At 37.2% G+C, this 26,232-nt stretch overlaps 1 protein-coding gene across 3 annotated transcripts in view; it reads left to right on the top strand.

Moving 5' to 3' along the window:
• LGR5 (leucine rich repeat containing G protein-coupled receptor 5) overlaps nt 1–26,232 on the top strand; it is an 89,426-nt gene that overhangs the window by 26,374 nt on the left and 36,820 nt on the right. For all 3 annotated transcript variants that reach the window (XM_021385179.1, XM_021385178.1, XM_021385180.1), the window contains exons 2-4: nt 6,613–6,684; nt 21,456–21,527; nt 23,126–23,197. In XM_021385179.1, coding sequence (XP_021240854.1) covers nt 6,613–6,684; nt 21,456–21,527; nt 23,126–23,197 — 216 coding nt within the window. The remainder of the gene's footprint in view (nt 1–6,612; nt 6,685–21,455; nt 21,528–23,125; nt 23,198–26,232) is intronic.

Genomic DNA, 26,232 nt, shown 5'->3' on the forward strand with positions numbered 1-26,232 from the left:
GAATGTTCTTGTAACTTATCCTGCTAATTATTACTTACCAAACTCAGTCTTCAACGCCAAGCAAAGAGCCATGAATCAGCTTTGAAAGTACATGGGTAATTTCACCTAGGGAGCATTGTGAATTTGATACATAAGAAAAGCACAGCACCAGAATCATTGTACCTAAAATAAAATGTCAGGTACTTGTCAGATTAATTCAGCACTGTGTTTGTTTGATCTGATCTTTGATCTTTACTTTCTTTTTGACCTTAATTGTTTGCTCTGCCCTGCTCCCTCTGCTGGAGTCTTGGATAAACTGAATGGCAAAATTGTTTCCTGAAAAGATTAATCATGCACGTACTGTTTGCTTTACAAATGTTCTGCAGTCTAGATTTAAGCAAGTCTTTGATGGCTGTTTATACGACAGAATTGCCTACCACATTTAGGAATAATGTGTGCTGATTAAAACAAGAGTGGTACAGAGCTGCTTCAGTGATGAACCGCATTTTACTTTCTGTGATATTAGAGGAATCCGGTGACAGGTGTCAGGAATTTCAGATTTTGATCACAGAGTTTCATTAGTTCTGTTAGTTTGTGCTGAATCCAGCCATGTCCTGTCAACATGGTGTGCCTGAATCTGTTACTCAGCGTTCACCCAGCAGCAGAGGAGAGGTGCAGACAGAGCACTCCTGACCTTCCCTTTGAGGCTTCCGTAAGTTCAAGCCATCTATGGGATCCTTCCCAATACGTATCTTTAAAATTGCAGAGGTTCCGTCTTCGTTAAGCAAAATGCACTGTTGGAAGTCACACCACCAGTGTGCAGAAGGAAGGGAAGCAAAGTGCCAAGGTTCAGAGGGAAAACTGGCCCCGTACACTAGCACAAAGCTCATGGAGAGGTGCCAACGCACACACTGTCACTGCAAGCTCTTTTGAGATATGATCTGGAAGATTTTTCTGAATAAAATGTTTGCTGCTTCAAATGTGAACCATGTGGTGGAAATTCACATCTTAATCATAGTTTCACTATGGAGGTCTTCAAAGAACCACAGGTGCAGTTAGCAGCTCGTTGTGAGTAGAAATGCCATACTTTAACTGCCAGGAAGTGCTCACAACATTTATGGCTCCTCCCTGTGCTTCTCTGCATGGGTGTGTTAAACATGGAAACACATGCATACCAGTTTGCAAGTTGATTCTGGAAGACAGTATAATCCAGAACCATCAGACTGAAAATATGGTCATGATTTTGTGTAGCCATTTTGTGAAGCTGTTGACAGCTCGTGCATCCCCATTTGGAAGAGCACTATGTGAATGCTTTGGGACACACTGCGGATCTAATGGAAAGGTCACTGCATAAATCATCTTGGTGTTTGGTTCCTCAGTGGCATACAACTGGATTTGACTGAGAGCACATTGCTTCACCATTAGGTGTCTTAGTTTCCTTTCTGTAAAGTGATGATAATTCTTCTTCTATATATATATAAAGACCTTTGAATTAAGAAGTGCTATAGGAATATATTTTAAGAAATGGAAACAACTACTACAGTGTTTGCAAGATTTATCTACTTTTAGTAGCAACAGTAGATGGAGTTATTTTTAATATACATAGAGAAGCAATTGTGGTAGCAGACAGACAAAAAGCACTTAATAGCTAGCATATTCCTCTATCAAACAGTGGAGCTGGTAAAGTGTTCTGCCAACAGTGCTGCATACAGTTCTTTTCCCCGCATAGCGAGGGAAAAGAAGCAGTAATTCTCACTCCTTTTCATTATATTGCATCACTACATACAAGATCGTGTCCAATTTAGCTGTAAATGGATTAAGGAAATGGCCTTACTTTAGGAGCTGTTCTCAGCTGGTAGGAACTCAATGTTTTCAGTCTATTGTCAGTATTTTTATGTGAGTGCTTTCTCTTTCAAAGATTGCCATAAAAATAATTATTAATAGATCTTGTTGGGGCAAGGCAGGCCTAGAGAAAGCATAACTAGCAATCGTAATAGTAAGTCTTGATCATATTTTAAAAATTAGATTACAACTGTTAAAAAATTATAGACTACAAAATTCATTGTCTTTCATCCTGGATTATTGTATTAGCCCTGTGATGGGTAGAGAAGTTTGTACTATTTAGTATAATAGAAGTATAAACTAGTAATACATGAATAGGTTGGTGGAAGCCAGTAGAAACCGTGCATATGTCCCAAGACAGATTTTTGTTCTCCTTTAAAGGGCTTAAGAACAATGCGGAAAACTGATTCCAAGGTGAATAGTCCCTGAAACATCTCTTGTAATAATAGCTAATAACAGGTTAGTAACTTGGCCTCCAGACCCTACTGTTATATGTTAAGAACTAGTTCACTTAACTTGTTTTACTGGCTTTGGAGAGTTTACTGTGAACCACTCACTTTAAGATGATAACTGCATATTTTTTCCAGCTTATGTATGCACGGGCAACAAAACTGGGTGGGGGGAAAGACCTGTGTATTTACCCTTCTGAACTCTGTTTTGCAAACACTCATCATTTGTTCATAACATCACCAAGAAAAAAAAATGGATGTCAGTTGCAGTTTTCAGTATTTTCTGTTCTTCAAAAAAATAATCTACTGCACAAGCACCTGACAATTCAATCACAGGTAGGATTCCTTTCTCAAGTCACCAGAGACACAGCTGGTGATTGACTGGCACAGAGTATAATTAAGATATCATTATAATGAGCCATGTTGCCAATGCAGTCATTGAAACAAATCTTTTCATCTTCTGAAAAGATGGAATTATCATTTGCTGGTATGTTGCTTTTAGAATCGGCAGTTGGAAATAGGCTGCTGGAATGCTAATGGGGGAAGAGATGATATGTTCATTTGACTATTCAAAATAACCTACTGCCTTTCTAGTGCAGTTCTTAAGCTCATGCTGAGCTTAATTTTCACATATGTTGATCTGATACTATTGATATACAATAGGAGCATTTTAAAACTCAGCATGTACCTTTAATGATGCAGCTCCTTACTGACATCAATGAAGTTTCCAGGTGCTTTGATGGTGGAATATAGGAAAGATTGTGTCTATCAACTCATTAAAGATTTTTCAATACGCTTATAATTTTAAGTTTTTCATCACAGTAGCTTGTAAGACTACTGAGTTGGATAAGAACTGATTGCAGTTTTGACTGTTTTGCTTTTGCTGAGTATATATGCACAAGCACACAAGGAAAACTGGGAAATAGATTTGATACAGAAATAGCATAGTTCCTCTGGGGGTGGTTAGAGACTTAGTACCTTGATTTTAATATTTTTTCAACATCACATTGCCAATCCTGATGTACAAGCCACATTTAATCTCCTCCTGTTTTCGAGTAAGAACAAGTTACTGATTTTGACAGGCTAGCCCTAAAAGGAGAAATCAGAAAACCTGTTTGATGTGCTTTTTGGAAATAAATCACTGCAGTTGCAGGGCACCTTTTATAGTCATAATCTCTAATCCTCCAATTTACCACCTTGCTCTTTCTCATTGTTAGATGCATTTGATCTGTCTATTGGCTATAAATCTCATCCTAGATAGGTCTTCTTGGAAATATGGTCCAAAGGCTGGCAACTTTGCTGAGAATGTCCTTTTTTTGTCTTTGGAGCACCATGAAGAATTTCTGCTCAGCAGCCCAAACTTTACAGTGTTCCTCACGTGAGATGTGACTGGTTGCATTGCACTAACTCTTTGTGCACATCTCACTTCACTTAGTGTGACTCCAGAAGAAGCTTCAGATCATGGGACTTCTCTAAGTCCCTTAGTTCCTTCAGCAAATGAAATTGGATGAAATGCATCCCTGGTGATTCTGTCCCTACAGAGTACTCTGAATCTAGAAACTGTAAGTGCAGATGAATTACTGCAGCGCCAGTGCATGTGATGTAAGGTTTATATGGGTGAAATAATGTCATCTAATCAGCCAGTTGATACAGTTGGGAAAAGCAGAGTTTTTTTGATTCCTGTGTTTGAAAGTTTATAAGTATTTCCAGCTGTATCGGCCTAATCAGAAGATATTACCTCTCCCTGCAGTAGCCTTTCTGAGATTCTGAAACCATTAAGGCTACAGCGATAACACACTGACAACATGGACTGCAGTAGTCAGTGTATTAGTTAGCAGTGTGTTAAAACAAGCTTGGGAAGGCGTTATTCAACAAATCTGGAAATAATTTTTGTTTATGAGAAAAATGTTAAAAATAAACATACACATACACAAGGACTGCTCTGAAATTAATGCCTCCTATTTTATTATGTTGGCCCATGACATCAGAGGTAAATGTTAGTGGTATGGCAATACAGGTTGAATCTTCTCACCACTATTCCATTCCATGTTGTTGCTGTGTGACATATGGCAGCAGAGGGGCAGTCTGACAAAATGGCGCCTGACATGGAAGTGCATATGAAGCAAAGATGTGTCACTGAATTCCTCTATGCAGAAATAATTGCCCCTCTTGATATTCATCAGTGCTTGATGAACTTTTCTGGAGACCAAAGAGTAGATGTGAGTGGTGCTTTTTGTGAATCCACCGCTAGGGTCTAAAGATCCTTCTAATGAAAATGTATATTTTTGATTTTCTGATGGCGCATCAAAGCATGTAATCAAAGTGGCCTTCTTTTGTTCTGGTCCTCTTCAAATAATAGAGTCTGGTCTGCAGATTGCCTGTGAAAGGTGTTATCGAGTATGGATCAGCAGTTGAGAGACATGGGGTCCTGTGGATTTCAGACAACTCCTGCTTACTACAATTAATGTACTACAAAAATAGACTTCAGATTTTCCTGGTCAGTCATCCAGAGCATTGATTAATGCTGTTTTTGTAGACTGCCCTAAATACTTGCGTTTTTGAAGAAGAATCACTCTCACTTTCAAGTATCTCTGGCTTTTTAGGTCTAAAATGTGTTTTGGTATTTTTACAAAAACCCATTAGGACAAGTGCTGAAATCCCATTATCAAAACCATGTTAAAATGTCATTGTTGTCTTCATATTCAGTAGTATATGATTCACTGTGTGAGTTTTGCTTTTGCCAAATAAATTCATGTATTTGTTCCTCTGCCAGAATAAATCCTTTGAGCATTTATCAAAGCGAAAGGCTAATAACCTGCTAAACTGTATGGAAGAATTAGGTGATAAAGTGTTACAGTAAGGAATTAATTTAGTAAGAACATTTCTGAAATTATACTTTGATTTTGAAGTGGATGCAGGGAAACCTTACCCAATAGTGACTTGATAATTATCGTGAAGTATTAACACATTTCCTTTATTTCTTAATCTCTACGTGTAGTGTTATTACACATTTTTAAATTCAGAAAATGTCAAACATCAAAATTAACAATGCTGACTAAAAACATATATTCTGTAGTGTGAAACAGATTGTAAATAATAAAAGGTGGATGGAACAGGAACAGGAATAGGAATAGGAATAGGAATAGGAATAGGAATAGGAATAGGAATAGGAATAGGAATAGGAATAGGAGCAGGAATACGAGTAGGATGCCTATCCACTAAAGTACAGATAACTTATTTACCTTATGAGCTCTCAACAGCTGGAAGAAATAAAGTTATTAAAATACTATCCAAAGCAACTAGATCCTGTAAGTGTTCCTACAAGTAAATATGTTTGTATTGTTTTATTAAAATGATCACATAACACTGCATAATATATGCCATCCTCTGATATTTTTATTTTAACAGCATCTAATTTTGACATAGTTGTGTAAGATTCATCTTCCATGTAGAATTTTATTATGCAGTCTGTTTATATTCCTAATGTAAGTCACTTGTAATGATAGTATTGGGCATGGGGAAGACAATGGAAAACAATGAAGAAACACCTTCAGAATAAGCGTATATTGTATGAAATGTGGCTTGAACCATAGCCTGAATGAGCTCTGACAGAGCTGATATGGCTGGTTGTTTCCTGTGCCAGGAACTACTGTGGAACCCCACCAGGAAGTGTGCTACAGAGAAGGATCACATTACACCCTTGTTTTATGGTTCATTTCACTTATTTAATGCAATTTGAGAACCTGCAAAAAAAGAGCACTCTAGAAAGGGGATGTTTATTTTTTGAAAATATGTCCTTTCTTTAACTCAAGTGAGTTGGGTTCTGGGGACACCTAACGTGACACAAGGAAAATCAGTAGGCTCATACAGCGTTGTACAGTGAAAACATTATTTTTCCATGCTCATGAAATGTAAAGAATCATGCAAATAGTTTGCACCTGTGGAGTTTTGCTTGTCTGCTTTAGTAAACCTACGGTATGCAACAACAATGAAAATCAGGGTAGTTTGCCTTTACTACTCCAAATAAATTTTAATATAGTACAGTGGTTTATTAAAATTATGAAGAATAAAAGGGTTGTTTAGTTTTCCAGCTGATTTATAGAGCGTGATAAAACATTCCAAAATTTTTGGAAATAAGGAACGTGCAACAGCCTGTATTGCTTTGACAAAGCCATTTTCATTCAAAAGTAGAATGTTTAAAGTGCTAACTAGGTAATGATTCATCAGTTCTGGCAGAGGAACTAATTTTTGTTAATGTATTACTTAAAAATGTGAGGAATGAACAGCTGGATACCACAGTTGTGACATGCCATATTAAGTCTCTGTCTGTTTTTCCCTACAGTGATCTCAGTATGAACAACATTACTAAGCTGCCCTCGAACCCCGTGCACAATCTCCGCTTCCTGGAAGAGCTGTAAGTATCATTGTATCCTTGATGGGCATAGTCAGCGCTAGACACATTCCTGTGTTTGTCTCTCATACTTACTGTGGGAACCAGATAAAACGGTGCAGGAAAGCTGTCAGCCTGACACTTTTGGCACATGCGGAAACACTTAGTTGAAAAAAATAGTTTGCTTGTGATTCTGGAAGTGAACTTATAAAGGAGTTACCAAGAGGCTACAACTTCTCTAGGCAGGGACAGAGCCAAACAAATTAAAATTTTCAAACAAGGGCTGTTTAAAAGAGCTGGATTGCTTTTTGGAAATAGTTAAGCAGCAGGATATTAAAAGTTTGAATACTGGCTCATGTTTATTAAAATCGCAAGTAAAGCTATAATCAAAACCAAAACTTGCTTCGTTCTGTCTGTGTCAAGGACAATTGAGTCCACATTTCATAGTATCAAGGCTTCTTGTCCCAGTCACTTTTAATTACTGTTTCCTTACTCTTAAGTTTAGCATCCCTGAAGGCTGACTGTAAAATGCAGAATCCTACACAAAGCTTAGTTAGGCTATCTAGTACGTTCACTGAGGGGGAAAAGCACACTGCAAAAACCAGCTGACCAAACACTACATCAAAAGAGGAATGCTGGTTTGAAGTGATGGTGACTAACCAAAAGTGAAAAGTATTGTGCATTCTTGAGACCTGGATTTAGCAGTGACCTTAGTTACAATGACCCAAGCTTAAAAGAAAATTTAGGTTCCTGAGGAGCAACGGAGACTCTGTAAATGATGCACCAGAGCTCTTGTGGGAAAAAGCTAGCACCTGTGTCTGCATCTGCATGAATACCTCTAAAAGTTGATTAAAAGAATTCTGTAGGCATCCAGCCCTCCTATGAATCGTGCTTTATAAGCTTTTAAAATGAAAGCCCTTTTTTTTATAGCGAATTTAGCTACTAACACACCGTAAAACCCACATAAGATATGCAAAGTCATGCTTGTGCCCTTCTTGCAAAGCCGCAGTTTATTTTAAGCTGTGAAATGTGCACAGTCCTCTGCAATTTAAATCACTTTTGGGTATGTATTGCACTGGTGACTTCTGGTGTCCTTGCTAACACTCATTAGAATTTTGACACCTGGTATTTGCAGCTGGCATCTATGAGGGGAAAAAATGAAAAAAAAAGATAACAATTTTGGTGGTGCTGTGTTTGAACAATATTTTTTCTGTTTCCTTTTCACCTTATATATTTTTCTCTTATTTTTATAACAGGTGGCATTTGCATTTGCAAATCATTATTTGTTTTAATTCTGTCTTTTCACTTGCTTTCTTCCTCGCTTTGGTCTTTATTGCTACTGGTGCAGGTTTCAATCAAAACAAGGACATAACAAGGAGAGATGTCACACACCAAGTGTTACAATATCAAGTGCACATGAAGGGAATCATGCCACAAAGACTTTGTGGATTTTTTTTATATTCATGTTTCCTTGGTCAATCTCAAAGAGAAAAAAAGAAAAAAAGTTTGGGCTTTTTCTGGAATAGAGTTCTTGTGCATCAAGCCAAGTTACCTTCCCTCTCAAAATTAGATGACCCAAATAGTAAGACTTGTATCACTGCTTGAGAGACTGTTCAGCAATCTACTTCATCTCCCTGGTCAAGAACTTCGGAAGTATTTAAAGTGTTATTCTTGTGCTGGAGCCGTATGTTACACCTTAAATATGAAACCACTGGCCCTATAACCCTTTCTTCCAAATTATGTAATTTCAGTTTCTTGCCATTGATAGTACTAGGAAAATATTTCGTGTGCACAGTCAGCACATCCAATCATTCTGATGTTGCTTTCTTAACAGCCTTCTGATTTATATCCGCTTTTCAAATAAGCATAGACAAGTGAACCCTTTGAAGATGTGAGGTAACTGATTATCTCTTCTTAAGGCAAATTCAAACACATTGTGCTGGGAGTGACTTTGGTGTTCAGAGCCATGTATAATGCAATCCAGTCTAGTATTACTTAGAAGAAAGTGTAGACAATGGAAGGGGAACTGGATATTAAGTTGTGAGGCAGGCAGTAACCGCCACTGTAGTTTCCATGCTCCTTTTATACTCATTTCTGAGCAGTGATTGCACATATTAAAATTATTTTACCCATCCAGGCATTGCTTCACGATTTTTTCTTCCAGCTTACCTGGGAATTCTACGTTTTGCTTATCTGGCTCAGTTAAAGTAAATTATTGTAAAATGTAACTTGACCAATAAGGCAGACATAAAAATAAGATTTTACAAGATCTTTGTATCAAAGCATGGTCTCCATGAGATTAAAATGCATCTTAAAAATGTCTACCAATTCGTCAAAATACAACAACAGCAGGAGTTTAAAAATGCACTTTCTAGGGCTTTTTAACATTGAAAAATGTGTTGGTAATCCCTTTACTGTAGGCCTCTTTCAAAAATCTGATAAAGGTTAACGACTGATCGACTGAGATTTAGCTTAAATACTATGTGCTTGATTTGTGGTTTGGCAATACTAACATCTCATTATCCCCAAAGTACTGGTCAGGTCTGCTCCGCTAATTCTGACCTTCTAGGCTGACAGATCCACTCCGCCAGCCGAGGTTCAACACCTCTGCAAGCAGCATTCTTGAGGTCCTGATGATTGTGCCTGGTATTTATCTTTAACCAAAGCCTTTGATCATTGAAATGCAGCAACATATTGAAACTATGCTGTATTTTTGAGGTGCCTTTTCCTCCAAAAATTTTGGAAAATATGGTGGTACTTTGAATCATTCTAGCTCCTAAAAAGTTTAGTTTTGAGAAAGATCTTTTGTTTTCAAAATGATGGTTTTTTCAGGCATTTGACACCCCTGATCATTTTTTCTTAAAATGCACATGATGGAACTCCCACCAAGAAAAAATTATGCTTCAGATGCTTGATTATCAGCAAGTTGCTCTGCATGGACTTGTACAACACCATTAAGTAAAGTACTTCATAATAAATTCATAATAACTGCAGATATTTATCAGTATTACTGAGCCCAAGATTCAATCCTAAGTGGAGTTTTTCTAGATGTGTGTCATTCTACAATATATTTAGCATACCTATATTAATAGAGCAGTGAGTTAGAGCAATGCATTAAAAAAAAAAGCTTTTTAGAAAGTACAAAGAATTACCTAGGCTAGGACTCTTTAAGACAACTACATCTGAATGTAAGCATATCATTTTGAGATCACAAACACTTCAAAGCAGAGCCTGAAAGTGTTTTATTTTATAAATTATATATCTGTGAAGAGTGAGGAAGAAAGCCAATAATCATTTAAAACTATATGATTCAGATCTAACTACAAATATCTCCAGTTAATTATCTCCACACAAACATGCATACATCTATATATGCATATGGATAAATATAAGCACACACACCCATGTACACACATGTATGAGGCTTTTATTTCAATTTTAAACAGAGGAACACTCCGCAGAAGAGCAAATCTCCAAGTGATTTTTATAGTACTTTGCTGTTTTTCAGCAACTCAGAATAAACATTTTAGCAAAACAGCAACGGAAAATACAGGACTCTTCTAGTACATTTATTTGACCGACAGATTCTGACGGTTTCACAAAATCAAGTGACAAAGACACTTTTAATTAATTGAAAGCTATGTACAGGTACAGGAAAGTTTACCAAATCCAATGTCCACATTTTTCCACATTGCCCACAGTATTATTACATCAGTTACTCAGTCAGAAGTGCCTTTAATCATGCATTTTAACACAATACTGCAGGCGGGATTAGAGATACAGTGCAAAACAGATGTATTATGTGAACCTCACCATCATGCGTGTGGAAATCCCTTTGCACTGCAGAAGTGGTTAAGAGACATATACACTGTGTATACGAAAACGAAGTTCTAAATAACCAGGCATGACCCATTGCCATCTGTTCTTATTTATTATTTTCCTTTTATTTCCCTTTCTCTTTGCTCTGTCTTCCTACAAAGAGGTTTTCAAAGCTCTTAGTGGGAATCAGGTGTTATTTTCCCTGTCGGCTCTCAGTGGTGGGACTGAGCTCTTCAGTCATTTATGTCTTTGAAAACTGAGAGTATTGGCTCCTGGGGTTGTGTACCATCCTTATTTTTGTGCTGGTACCAGGCAGTTTGTGGCTACCACTGAAAACTGGTTCCACACTTTTTACTATTATATTATATAATATTATATATTATATAATAAGATAGCAGTAAACATTACAGTGCTGCAGCCATAGTCCAAAACATTTTTGGGAAAGTGAGGAAATCTCTTAATTTACTTGAACGCACTTTGGGCAGGATGCTGAAAGTCTTTCCCAAAGATGAATCTGCATAGACTTTGAAACCTCCAAACAAAAAAAAAAATAAAAATACCTACAACAGATGTGCACAGCAGAAGTAAAACTAGGTATCATCTAGTGTCTCAAACTGTCCACACGTGTCCTTCTGATGTCAGCTAAATAGCAGTTTTAGGGTTTTGCACAGCGGGTTTTACTGCTGCTGTTCCTGATGGAAATTGGCTTGTGCCATCTCCATCAGTGAAAGCTTCAAGGACTTTTCCTGCTAAATGGCTTCCTATCCTGTGTGTAATTCCAGTGCTGTGTGCCAGCTGACACATGAGCTGGATATTCAATCTCTTCACATAAATTGTGAATTGAGTGTCTTTACTTCATACATGCACACATGCAGAGGTGATCTGTTTGGGATATGTGTTGTGCTCAGTGTGCAGTGTTTATCAGTTTATAATGTGGCACATCATAAATCCAATTGCTGTAGAACAGACATTGTTGATAACTCAGGGCTGTGGCTCCATGGCTTTGCAGGGAGGCACTGGAAGTCCTGACAGAGGGAAGTGCACCGGTCATGTGGAAATTGACTGTGTGCCAGTAAAAACATTGAGAAGATATTTATCCAGTTAATCAATTGGAAGCAATTGTAATCATTTTCTCCCCTAGTTTTTACACAGTTGCTTTGATTTACTAGAAAAAAGCAGATCAAAATGCACAAGATTCCTAATGTATGGGATGACGGTGATTCTGGAGCGGTCACTGCCTTTGTCTCTGCCCCTTTGATGCCACCAAGCTGAAGGACAACAAAGAACTTCCCTGTGTGGCTGGGTCAGCCTGGCACCCTCCAGACTGCCCTTCTTGCTCTGTTATCAATGATGACAAGATGAGGAACAAAAAGAAGAGAAACAATAGGGCAAATGCCTTACTAAATTAGAGCAGCTTGCATTGCTCGTAGAATGGATTGTGCTGACAGACAATTATTCTTGAAATGTTAACACAAATTTCAGGGAGCAGCCTTGACACTGCTGCGGATCTGTGGTGTGAAGGGGCAGTAGGGAAGAAGGTGAGGGGATCAAGATAAAGAGAAGTGAAAATAGGGAGATGTGTGCAAGTAAGAACAATGAAGGTTCTATGCTGAAATCCAAGAAACCCTATCAGTGCTGCTGCATTGCTCTTACTGAATGCAAGATAAAGTGTATTTTCAGCTTGTAACTTGTAAGTACTGCTCAGAACTTGTAATTTATTACCAGCAATGCTCAGTAGGAACTGGTTTATGCTATCAAATAGTCACAGGAAGAGCTTTCTATGTTTTGCGATCAATACAGATAGTGAAATTATACTTAATTAACTTAGATGAAGCTGTGCTTCATTAAATGTATTATATTTCTATAGATCCTGAGGCTGGGTTTTAATTTAAGTCTCACACATTCTATATGTATTGCAGTAGCAAGTATGCAGAAATTACTTTTTGTCAGTGGAAGTTCAGCCTGTTTGTTCACTGCTTCATTTCCGTGCAGTGCATTTCTGATACACAGTTCCATTTTTCACTTGGTTAGTATTATAGGCACTGAATTCAGCCCATATCACATTTATCTCTTTAAGCCCACAAGCATAATTCTTAAGTTTGGGTTTGTTTTTTTTTAATTTCCAATCAGGAGTAAGTAATTTCTCCTGTAATTCTTTAGTATCTCTTCATTGTACTTCTTGGAGAAAAGTTGTAACATCAAAATTTGGAACTGCACAATTTATGTCCTTTGCCAATGACACAGGAAGGACAAAACAGTAAGGACAATTTGTTATTGATAGTTTGATTGTGGTGCTTCATTTCACAGTGCATGTCAGCCAATTCCTGTTATCGATGATAATTTATCCCAATGACACTGGTACTACTGGGATAAATCCAAAATCAGTATCAAAAGTGTAAACAACACTTTGAAGGCTGAAACTAGGAATTGTATATAGCTTACCATTTGTTGTTCCATCTTGAAGCAACACTGAAACACGGAGGAAGGAAATTTAACAAATTTAAGATTACTCCAAGACCAGTGATTTAGTGACAGCATTCTTCAAATGTAGAAGTGAAATTCTCTCTCTTACTCCTGGTAACTTTGGAATCCGATCCTGTGAATCAACGTAGGATTTCCTGGCTAATATTGGCATGCACCGTAGGAGTTCACTGTGCTGTAAGTCAGAGGGCAGGTACCTGGCTGGCCATGCAGCAAAAGGACACCACTGGAGCCCTCTGGTAGGACACTGGCCTCTGCCATGCTGAGAGCAAAGCAACTTGTTCCCAGCACTGGGCACAGGCAGCTGCATGAAAGGAGCAGTCAGTTGTCCTTAGCAGTTGTAGGGTCGCAATATTGAATTGTGCAAGGTGCAGCTAGAATCTCCCCCTTTTATAAGTGGAGAGATAAATAGTAAGTTTTAGACCACATCCTTACCTGACAGCAATCTAAGATCTCTTTTATGAAAGCTAGCTCAAGATCAAATACACACTGATTTCATTCCAACTGCTTGAGGTCAGTTGGACTTATTCCAGTTTACACCCTCTGAGAATTTGGCACACGCATTTTAAAAGGCAATTAGGCCCTAAAGCAGGAGCAGACTGTGTTATATTTGAATTTCCAATAAAATTCTAACTAGCAATAAATGTAATATACAGCACAATTATGGCTTGCACATTCCCCTCCTCCTTTCTTAAGGAAAGAAGAGCATCTTTATATTTTCTTGATTTTTTAATATATCATTTGACCCACTTTTTATATTACTATGATTACAGTTTTAATTAACATGACAGATTGAAATATAAAAAGATAATTAAAATACACAATAACATTTAAATTCTTGATCTAACAAAGTAATTCCGCAAAAACATTTTAAAAGATATATGCTGATATCATCCATTAATTAATAATTAACACAGTAATTACCTGCCAATTAATTCATAAATTTCTGTTATGTTGGCCCAAGAATAATCATTAATATAAATCAAACTCTTATCTCAAATTTTTAGTTGACCTTGTGTAAGTTCTTGATGAGTATCCATGTTGTCACAACTATTTTAATGTAATAAGCAAGAACATTTTGTTTTATCTACATATAGACGCATACGTAAACTGAGGAAAGCTATTATCATAGAAATATATATTGACTATACATTTATATAAACTAAAGGTGTATGTAGTGTATGTGTTGTGCACATGCCTCTTTGGTTAGTTTGACAGGAAACAAAATTGAAGCAAAAGATTTAAGGTAATTCTTTCTTGAACAGGGGCTATATTTTTTATATTCAGAACAAGATTTTTAGGGAAAAAAATGGAAATATGCATTTTCATGTTATGCTTCCACATTGTTTTTCCAAAAACTACTCCTAGGAGAAGTGAGTCACTGTCAGTTACAATACTGAGACTTGATGCAGATATGAGTCCAGTTTCTGCTTATGTCAATGCAAATTTTTTCACAGACATCAATGGGACTGAGATTTCACCACTTATCTTTATCAGTTACTCAGAACAATTATGGCAGTTGGAGAGGAGGATCAGGTTTTTAAGAAAGAAGTTTCAAATTACAAAAGTGAATTTATCTGTACCCAAGGTATAAAAGAGATAGTCCACAATTTCATAAATGTTAAGGAAATTTTTATGTGGCATACTAATACTTTAGCACCAAATTTGGCAAGGTTGGTACCACAGAGCAGCAGAACTGGCCCAACTGTGGGGATTTTTCACCATCTCAGGTCTTCTATACTTCCAGTTTTTATTTGCAAAAACAAAGATTTCTATCACCAGTTTCTAGGTTTGTCTGTATAACTCGTTTTCAATTTTCTGTCTGGAGATTTTGTTAATTGCAGAATGTGATGTAGCAAATAAGGAATTAAACATGTTTTCAAGGAAAACAGGCAAGCATAAAATTGATTGGGTTGTAACATTGTTGAAGGTAATCTACCCATCTTTATACATACATTTATATATATGTAGATATGGCCAAATTCATAATGGCAATCTCTCAGCAATGCAGTCCTTGTTCTCATTTCTCAAATGCAATCAGCAAAATAATGATCAGAAGTAAAATGCAGAGTCAAAGGGAGATAAGTGCACAATAGTAGGAAATCATTTCTGTAGATATCCCTCAATACATTTTCGTAGTTGACAGATGATTTTGAGTTGCACTCATTAGATATTGAATATTGGAATACATGTAAACAAATTGCATGTGGAGTGATTGAATATAATGTAGCCCAAGTGATTAGGGGGTCTTTAATGTCTATGATATGTAACTCAGTCTGTACTGAAGGACATACATTCTCCTTTAATATAATGTTCAAGATGTCCTTTATATATTGTCCAATATATTTACCATAAATTTGAGTGCAATGAAGTTCTACATAACTGTGCTCATTCAGTATGACAATTAGAACAGATTTCTCATTTCTTAATAGAAGAGCTTTACTCTTCTTGTACTGCTTATTCCTGCTATATGCTGAGCCATACCAAGATCCATTGTAACATTCACTCTTCTGCATTTCTGCACCTTTCAAGACTTGAGCAGTAATTTGTTCAAGAAAATTCCGTTGTGTTAATCCTCTTAGAAAACAGCATGAGTGTTAATTAATATAAATGTACGCTGCTTCCCAATGAGGCTATTATCTTCCTTTCATATCTTTCCTACAGCTTTGATACAACCAGATTTTGAAATGCACTTCACAGGTGCTTGTTCAGCATTTGTTGGACTAGATCTTAACTTGTACAAAGGCAAAAAGCAGCCCCTGCCCCTGTCTTACTGCCACTATTTGCTGCAGTCTGTGAGAAGTAGCTTGGTTGTGTTCACAGCAGTTCCTAATGGCTAGTGAAAAGATGCTTTCTTTATGAAGTGCCACAGTTCATTATCTATAGAGAAGACTTTTTGGTGTTTTGAGTTCACCTTCCTTCCCAGTAGGTAATAAGGAGAGGCTTCGTGCCAGGCAAGATTTCTTTCAGTGCAGAAAACATACAAGCACAAATCAATTTTGAGTTGGTGAAAAAAAAAATCTTGTACTAGAAATGTAATGGAAATACTTGACTGTGTTCAGTCACAACTTCATGTTTATCTGCTTCTTTCTGAGGAATGAATCTGTTCTTTCTAGACGTGAGCAACAGTAGGAGGAAAACAAGAAGTTTCTGATCTTTTTTAGAACTTTCTGTGGATGTTTTATCAGTTGTACTGACTGTAGGATTGTTCTCCTGAGTTGGGGATGACCATTTCTCAGGACTGTGACACTGCAGGAGAGGTCAGAATATACAAAAGGGATGCACAGATGAACAGTGCTCACATGAGACACCAGATATGCCTTTTCTTAGATCTGAGCAAGGCCATGAACCTGACCTGAAGCACTGCAGCAACTCCAACACCAAGTAGAGATTACCAGCGGGGCTGAACTGTGTTGAAACATACTTCATAAATTGCTGCCATTTGAAAAGATAGAGGCAATGTGCTTTTCTGTCAGCTCATTTATTTTACATCTTTTAGAAAGAGATAGGCAGTAGTACAGAAATTCAGCCTTTGCCACTGCCAAAAGTAGCCCAGTATCTTGTCTTTGAGAGTGTCAAATAGCAGGTACCTAGGGAAGCATACAGTGACACATCCCTGTACGTTTTCCAGATGCTATTAATTTGTGTCTTAATTAGCAAAAGAAATGAAACAGCGTAAGTAAAATCCAGTTATAAAATAATATAGCTCTAGAAATGTGATCCACAGTCAGCAATAATGCATATTTTTGATTATCTTTTCATTAAAGAGATGTGATAACTTTGAGCCTGAATTAGTTTAATGTGATATTTCTAAAATAGTAACCCTCAGAAATGCTGGAAAATAAAAGAATTTACTTTTAAAAATTGAAATTTAGAGTTCTTCTAACGATAGAAGCCAGCCATTTGGTTATGTAAGTGTTATGAAAAAGCCAGTTTATTCGTCCTCTCAGAAATCATTAACTAAATGCTGAACTGTAGGAACAGATAGGATGTCCATCCTCATCTATTCAGGGAAAGCGATATTTACCTATCCAGACTGAAATCACTACCCAAAGTCCATCCAAAGTTCAGTAAAAGTACTGGGCAGCTTCCCTGAAATAGCTTAGGGTAATGGAAAACAAAATCCCTGATATGGAGATGAGTAAACCCTGACAGATGCTTGATAGATACCTGTAGAGTCAACAAGGGGATTTATTTTCTCCTGTGCCAAGACTGAGAATAGAAACACAGCAATAGCAAGAAAAAAATCCAGAAGGAAGGCATTAAAATGGTTGGGAACAAATAAGCCAAATTTAATGAGCTTTGCAGTATGTCTTAAAGAACTGGTGTGCTAACTTCCATCCAAGAACATTGAAAGAATTAAACAATGAGCCCAATGAATCATTATTGCTGATTTTTTCCAAATCCCACAATGCCGGGGAATTCCAAAGGGCTGGGAAGATGCAGCTATTGTGCCAGTGTTCAGAAGTGGTCTCATGGAGCATCCTGGGAATGGATAGGTGGTTTGCCTGACTTGGATTCCATGGAAAATCATGAAAAGGATGTCATGAGAAAGAATTTACTTCGGTAACTAGAGGTCAGACAACATCATTATATAGAAAATAAATGTTGCCAGAAATCTACCTTTTCTGATGTTGTCAGTTTGCTTGGTAAGAGAGCTGTACAGACATACATCTATTTTGGCACTTGTGATATATTTGATTTAGTCCTCTGCTGAAATGTGATGGGCTATACATGATAAACATTATCCTCTGCTACATAAGCAGAGGAGTATCATATACAATGATAGTAATCACTGTCTACAAAATCAGTTAGAGCTCTTTCCAAACTGAAAAATAATCAAAGCAGAGCTAAAAGAATGACCTGGGGCTTGAAAAACTCATAAGGTGTAAACACAGAAGCTCTGCTTACGAAATAGAAGATTAACATGTGGTTTCCTCTGTCTAAAGGACTTTTAATAAATGAAAAGACATTTAATTGACAAGATATTTAATAATTGAGAAGTGATCTAACAGGAAAAGAAACAGAATACAAAATGAGATTTGGAATCTGAAAAAAGGCAAAGAAAAAAAAAGTGGGAGGAATTACATCTCAATTTAACTGTGCAGGTAACTATCATTCAAATAGCTCAGGAACAGCATCCTTTGCTTATAGATGTTTGTCAGCTTCAGATATTCCTCTCAATGGTGAAACTGGGGCCATGCAGATGGGTAATGCTCTTATGGTGGTTGTGGGTGGCCGGATAATCCAAATGGACATTGCAATAAAAATGGCAACAGTTTACTCTAGGAAATTTTCTCCCAAAGACAGATTTTTGTTCACAATAACTAACAAAAGGAAGCAGGGAAAAAATCTACATGGAAAAGTAAATGTAACTCTCTGCACATTAAAACTGTGCTGAATGCCCATGAGTCATGTAGCCATGTGTATATGAATATCTCTGTGGATTGGTGTTTCTTTCTGACTATATTAGCTATATATTACAGCTACCATAAAACCATTTTAAATATTATGAGTGTCCATTTTAAAAAAAATGGCCAAACATTAAGGCTTACCACATAAAGACTTACTGTTAAGCTAGAAAGAGTCAGTATTACAGATCGAAACAAAAAAAGCTGGTTAGTGTCCCAACTGCATTACCACAGTGCAGCATTTAAAGCAGGGAGGAGCACGCTTACCATACCAGAGTGCTTAAAAAGGTCTAATTTTCTTAGCTAACCTTTTCAATAAAGAATATTCCAGTTCTGAGAAGCAGTATGAACATGTAGTGTGGTAGTTTGCTTTGCGGCAACTGTGAAATTCAGTGCAACGCAGCTACTCTCAAGACAGGATGGTGCCCTGACAGAGCGCCAGCTGGAGTCTTTGGAGATATGAGTTTAGTTCTCTGCTTTTTATTGAGCTTTCCATGACACTCAAGGAGGCACTTTTAGTAAGTGCCTCAGCACCTGTGCCTGCTGTTTTTTTTCAGTAAAGTTTTGCAAACTCTTCTCTTTCTGATTCATATCCAAGACTGGAGTTCAGCCATATCAGTAAAATAACAGTGCAAAAGGCTGAGGGGTTAAACAATCTGTGGTCTTTCCAAAATTCTATATAATAAACTGAGATCAGCATTAGAGAGATCTGTAACCTCTGCTGGTCTATATTCCACAAACAGCATTTGCTTTCGGGGAACCTGAGTTATCCAGTAGCAACCATTGTCATTGCCATTCCTTTCCATCCAGAATGAAAGCTGAAGCTGCAGGAGCCCTTCACACGTTAAAATAAAGTCATCTTGGCCATTGAATGCCTCCTTGTCTTTGAGCAAGAGTGAGCCAGGTTCTGCTCACTGATCTGCCTGCAGGAGTGCAGGTGCACATACCAGGTCTCAGATACCTGAACTTCAGACCGTGGTGCATCTCATGTGAATGATGAGCTCAGTGGCTCTATCTTAGTGAGCTCTGCAGAAGAGAACTTCACTTACTGAGCAAGGTCACACCAGTCAGCAAATCGTGCACACAGGGGAGATGCTTTTCCACAAATTTAAAATGCCTGAGAAGTCTTTAGAGTTGGCATCTAGAGTCATGTTTTCTTCCACTGCAACCAATATTTTTCTGTATGGAAGAGAAGTCTAAAGAGCAGGTGTGCCCAGGACCCTGTAATTACCTTGGGGCAAATAAGCTTCAAAGGAAGATGAAATTTAAGAACAATCAGTGCTGGGTCTTTGGGATTACAGTTCCAAGCACCTGGCACTTTCTATGAACACGATTAGCAACTCTGGTGCCTACTTCAGTGCTGTAGGTTCCCCTCTGGCAGCTCAAGGCATTTGATGGATTTCATCCTCTGGTCTTTCCCAAGGGGTCAAATGCCAAGTCAAATGTCAGCTCTATCACTACCTCAGCTGGCCTGTGCTAACTGCAGTTTTGATGTACAATATCTTAGCTGATGTGAAATTTCAAGTAATTCCACTTGGCTTCACTTAGTGTGCAAATAGGGTGATCATATCATATCATATCATATCATATCATATCATATCATATCAACCCACAGTTGTGGCCACCTAAGAGCAGTCAGCACGGCTCTACTGACACACAGTAACTTGTCTGGAAATCTCACCCCAACCAGTCAGTTTTCCAGTGCTGGAAGAGGTATCATGGCACATTCCTGTTGAACTGAAATGACAGGGAGGTAAATGCTAGATGCCCTGCAGTTCCACTGCCGAGGAACATACCAATGGCATGTCACATCAAAAATACAAGGGCTGCTCCTAAAAGCAGTGTTTCCTATTTTATTATGTTGTCCCACAACATCAGAGGTGCATATTGGTGGTATGGCAGCACAGATTGAATCTTCCCACCAATATTCCATTACATTTTGTTGCCGTGCAACTGATGGCAGCAGAGGAGTAGCCTGACACAATAGCATCTGACATAGAAGTGCATATGAAGCAAAGGGGTGTCACTGAATTCCTCCATGCAGAAAGAATGGCACCCACTGCAGTTCATCGCCACTTGCTGAACATTTATGGAAACCAAGCAGTGGATGTGAGCACAGTGAGATGGTGGGTGGTGTGTTTCAACAGTGACAGTGGGTCACTTCTGCTGGTGCAGATTGTTATGACCACGACATACAGGTTCTTGCTCATCACTGGTAAAAATGCAGAGCTAATGGTGGTAACTGTGTGGAAAAACTATGTTTTGTAGCTGAGAATTTGATCTATCAAATAGTGTTATTGTGCTCTCTGTTGTACTTTCTGTGGAAATAAACAGGAGGTATTACTTTCAGTGCAAGCTATGAAGAATTTCTTCCATAGGAACAAATCCTACATAGTGCTTTCTTCTATGCTTTTTTTTTTTCATTTTTTTTAATCAGATTACCATACTTTACAGAGATATTTGTTGTACTTACCTTGGTCTGTAAAGTATTTTGAGGCATTCTGAGAAGAAGGGTACAACAGAAGGAGGGAAAAATCTTACAAATTTTAGCAAATACACTGTCATTCCACCAGCAAAGATGTTTTGTGTATTGTTATTGTGAAATGAACTCTATTCATTACTATGTAGATATATTTTGATATTATATGGAAATGAGTTAATGCACAGTTGAGTTAAATGTGCACAGACATCATATATACGCAATTCCAAAAGTGTATGCCTGTAAGTCCCTTGATGCTAATTATTGTTAGTGTGCCTGTATTTTAGTTACTGAGGTTGTTCTAATGCTTAAAAAGAGAACTACAAAGAATTAAATGTGGGTTCTAAACCATAACCTTGATTTATAATGAACTTGCATTTTGTCTCTGCAGTCCAGCTGTCAGTAAATCAACTATACAGTTAAGGGCTCCTCTTGATATTTTGCTTTTAAAAGTATATTAATGACAAAACAAGGCTCTTTTACTACTACCTCTGGCATCAGTCTTTCAAACATAGCTGTGTTACACTTTCTAGCAACCAAATTAATTCCACATGAAGAGAAAAAGTATTCACTCCTTTTTTCTTTCCCTTTTTCAAACTTTGCAGACGTCTTGCAGGAAATGGCTTGACATACATTCCTAAGGGAGCATTTGCTGGCCTTTTCAGTCTTAAAGTGCTGTAAGTAAACTGTGTGTTGTTTGATATATTTCTGATTTCCTAAATGCTCCAGGGAACTAATTAACCAGTGAAGTTTTGATCAAGTAAATTACATATTTTGATCAGCTCATTTTGAACAATTCAGTTGAAGTGAAGATACATATGAACATCATTAAATCTTTGTTTTTTCATATAGAAAATATCCTAAACACAAAGGTTGGAAAGCATTAATCGCATTCTAAAAACAACTTGCTCATCAAGTAGATGTCTCTGTACAGTATCAAAGGTAAAAATTAGTTCAGTTCATAGTTTCTTTAATTGTCTCAAAAGTTCTGAGTTCAGGCCTAAAAACCAGTGGACTTTTCATGATCACACAAAAGTGGGGGTATTTTCCTCTTCTTGAGAAATGGGAGGGAAATCATTATTGTAGAACACAGTGCAATTTAAAACCTAGTTCTTATTTTGCATCTTGTTCTTTGTAATCTAATTAAGATAACTTATTAAGCAAATGACCAAAATGAAGTAATGAGACAATATATACAGTTACTAAAACTATTAGCAGGCCAAAAGTCTCTGTATATGTGTAAAAGGGAATCTTTTCCTTCAGTTCAGAGAAATCCTTTTATTGGCAAGAATGCCAACCTCTTAGGCAGTGTCAAGCCAAGCCAGATGCTACTATAAAAGTGTACTGAGCTTTACTGCAAAGATATTAAGTGGGAAAGAAGTACAAAGAGCTACCCATTCCATCTACTCTTACGTTGGGGAGATGGAGCTCTTGTTGGCCTAAGGAGCTTCAAGACTGCCAAAAAGGATTTCATTTACAATGTCCGATTGAGTATACTTCATTTTGAAGACATGTACTATTTCAGTGCTACCTAGAGAGAATCCTTTTATATATGTAGGAGTTGGCCTGAACAAAGATGTCAGGCAGTTCGAATGAAAATGTATTCTAAGGGAAGAAAGTTTCTACTGGAATTAAAAATGATTTTTCTGTCTTTGCAAGCTAAATTATGTGGCAGCTTCAGAAAATAAATTTGCAGGTCATTGCTAACAAAATTCCTTCTGAGAAAACTGATTTCACTGGAAATTTTTCAGCAGTTCTTAGTGAGACAAATTTATACAAATATCATAAACTGCTCATAGAGTTAAAAATCCTGTTGGCTATAGTAGCTTTTTCTTCAGTGAGAATTTTAAGAGTTGGTCCTTCAGAACTTTATCAGAATAAGAAACAGAAGTACTGCAGAAGGAAAAAGAAATCAGTACATGAGGATGACAATTTCAGAATCACTGGAGGCAATTAGGAGCTCAAGCTCTATCAAAAGCAAGCAAGGTTTGATCTATTAACTTCCTCACCTGCTTTGACAATCCTGCTTAAAGCTGGTGCATTAACAGAGCTAATGTACTGCATGTAATTGCTTTGAAGAGAATGAGCATTTTGAAAGGGGCAAGGGGAATGAAGCATTTGTGTAGACTGCTTCTTTGCTGGTAATCTTGAACTAAAACCAATACAAAGGAAGTAAGCTCAGAAGAAAATTTGCAGTAGAAAAAATACCTTTACTGTGTTAATTCTGTTGTGGTGTTTTGTTTTGTTTTGTTTTTTTGTGCCACTCAAAACGTAGAATGCTGCAGAATAACCAACTACGCCAGGTTCCTACTGAAGCACTCCAGAACTTGCGCAGCCTGCAGTCTCTGTAAGTACACTTGGTAAATCAACGTGTGACCTCACATTAACAATAACATATAAGATTATACCTATTAATTACCTGTTATATCACTCAATAATGTCTTGAACCAACTTTTTCTTTTAACTCTCTTTGAAATGGTTTTCAAGAGAATTGTACTCTCAATTAAAAATCAAAAGTGACTGATTTCATTCCAGTAATTTAGTGACGCTGGCAGCTTCTTCGCAGTGTTATAAGCTGGTTCACCACCTGAGAAGACATTCCTTGCTCTGCAATACGTTCTGTCAAGAAGAATATGGTCCCTGGAGCGTCAGCCTTTCCCATGATTTCTTGTTAAGACTCATTACAGGGGAAAAGAAAGAATCCCAAATAACATCCTTGATTTTTTTTTTCATTTAATTTTTTCTTTTTAAGCAATATGGAAAATACTATTAGCTCATGAAAGAAAGTGTACTGGAGGACACTTAATTATATTCTGTGCTACAGGCAGGTCTCCATATTTATAGTTCTTGACTAGGTCGTGCTGACTCAGTCCACAAGCTTCAGTTTTAACAGAACTCCTGCCAGATTTCCTAGGCTAGGAGTAAGGATTGGCTGCTTTATGCTATGAATGTTATTATTTTGATGTGCTTCTGCCTCATGACTTAACGATGGTTGTACCACATCATGCTAAAAGCTGATCCAGCCCTAGTAGAGCTTCAATAGCAGATACAGAAGGAGAACTAAAAGGTCAGGTGAAGAATAAATTAATACTCCCTTGGTAAACTGTCCCAACTGCCAAAGCTTGGTGCTCAAGGACTTGCTGAGCGGCTTCTTTGAACTTGATAGCTCTTAAAGGATTTTCTCCTGTGAGCTTGTACAATTTTTGTTTGAGCCAATGTAACACCCATTATTTTCCGTAGCAGCATATCTGCTGATCAGCTAACTCTGTGATGAGGTACCTCTTTTTATTTGCTTGGAATTTACTATCACATTTGATGATAATAGATACTAATAGGTGCAGACTCAAGAAGGTATAAACAGCTGTTCCTTATTGAGGTACCCTAGATTTTATGTACCTCTGTTCTGTCTCCAGTGGTTACAACTGTTGAATTGTTTCTCATGTGGAAGCTATTCCCTTCATCTGGTCATCCTTGTTATTCTTTACTGAACTTTTTTCTGGTTCTTCTATATTTTATTTGAGATGAGTCAAGGAGGAATCAGACCTGCACAGAATACTGAAAGTGTTTGCACAGCCTGGATTTACAGAGGGAAATTATGGAGGTTTTTTTATTATTTGATTTCCTGCTAGCCCTCAAACTTCATTTTGTTTAATTTTTTTAACTCTTACTGAACATTGAGCTATAATTTTCACACTTGCTACAACTTCAAGACATGTTTGTCTTAGCATGTTAAGAGCTGTTCAGGATTTTGTCTAGTCAAGTGGGAATTTCCTTCTCCTCGTAGGCCTAACTTTACGTCTACCTATACTGAAATCCATCTGCCATACTGTTATTCGGTCAATTGATTATCATTAGTTCCTTCTGCTGCACTTGGAATTCACATTTTGCAACTACAAGGCCACTGTTGCTGTGTCCACCTAGGATGCAGAATTAATTCTGTTTCTGAATTATCCACAGAATTTCATCGTCACTTTATACAAGAAAAAAGATGGCTAAATTTTTTAAAGTATGTACTAACTTTGAATGTGCAGCATGAAATCTCTAGATGATTGAAAATAGGCATGTTCATTGGACATACAAAAACATTAGCTGAGTCTGTGCTTTAGTTGATCACCATATCTTTTTACAGAATTACTTTGAAATAAGATTATTTTCAAGTTCCGAATGTGAAAATCATTACAGAAGTTCAAGTGACTACTGCAAAAAATGTCGCTGCAGTATGCAGTGATTACTGACATCATTGGTAAAAGTTTAATAGTGACAAGAGCAGCATATATACCAATCTACCTAATCTGGTTAGAGCTGAGATATATTGACTGGGAAGCATACTGTGCTAAACACGTTCTCTTATTTTTTTTGTGTGTAAAGAAGTTCTACCAGAAAGTTCACATCTTTGCATACATTCAGTTCAGACAAAATCTGAAGGCCCAAATAATGGTATAAATTGATTTCTTGCAAATTTTTGTTGTCTGTATATAACTTACCCATACACAGGCACACTTTATACTGTTTTTGCTCCCAGGTTCTTATGTCTGTCTTGAACAATACTTACCTCCTTAATATACAAAGCATTCGTTATGGTTAGTAAAGGTGAAAGAGCCTTAAGAATTAATTATCTTATAAATTGTTATTTGGTCTGTACCTTTTTTTCTTCACTGACCAGACAGACTGAAATATCTTAGCCATATACTTTTGAGGTTACGGTTCTTTCCTTTGATCTTTTAAAAAAGTCATGAGAAAATGCGGGTCTACTGACTATATTAGATTTTCTTTCTGCTAAACAAACAACAACAAAAAATCTTGCTGAGATCACATCATTCTATACACACTCTGGACCAAAACACGATAAGCCAAGCAAACAAGGGTTCCTTTGTTGCTCTGAAAGAGACTGTTGAATTTCCAGCACAGTTTCTAAACAAAATGACAGTCTCACTCATTCTTTTTTGCAGATATTCTTTTCCATAGGTGAAGAAGCTGAAGAAGTGAACCAAACATAGTTGCAGTGTGTAGTCTGTGTAAAGGACTGATATTTTGTGACAAAACTGAGACAGACAGAGAATAGGAGTGATCAGCAGAAACTTTTAGACAGCTGCATAGCAGTCCCAAGATGGAATGATACGAGTTTGCACAGAAAACCTACTATCAGCTGAAAGACGATCACAGGCAAAAGAGACCTCTTTGAGGAAAAGAAAACCATTATTCTTTTGTTTGCTTAAACTGGGTTGTGCTTGTCAGATAAAGGTGCGCATAGATTCAGTTTCTTGTTTCTTACAGTCTAGGAATTTTCTGTTCACAAGGTGGTTCTTCCATTGGTTTCTGATTTACAATAGGAAGTATTTCTTGAAACCTTTGAAATAGCAGCAGTCTTTTCAAGGGTGTAAT

This window comes from Numida meleagris, chromosome 1, assembly GCF_002078875.1.
Source record: "Numida meleagris isolate 19003 breed g44 Domestic line chromosome 1, NumMel1.0, whole genome shotgun sequence".
NCBI classification, from domain to species: domain Eukaryota; kingdom Metazoa; phylum Chordata; class Aves; order Galliformes; family Numididae; genus Numida; species Numida meleagris.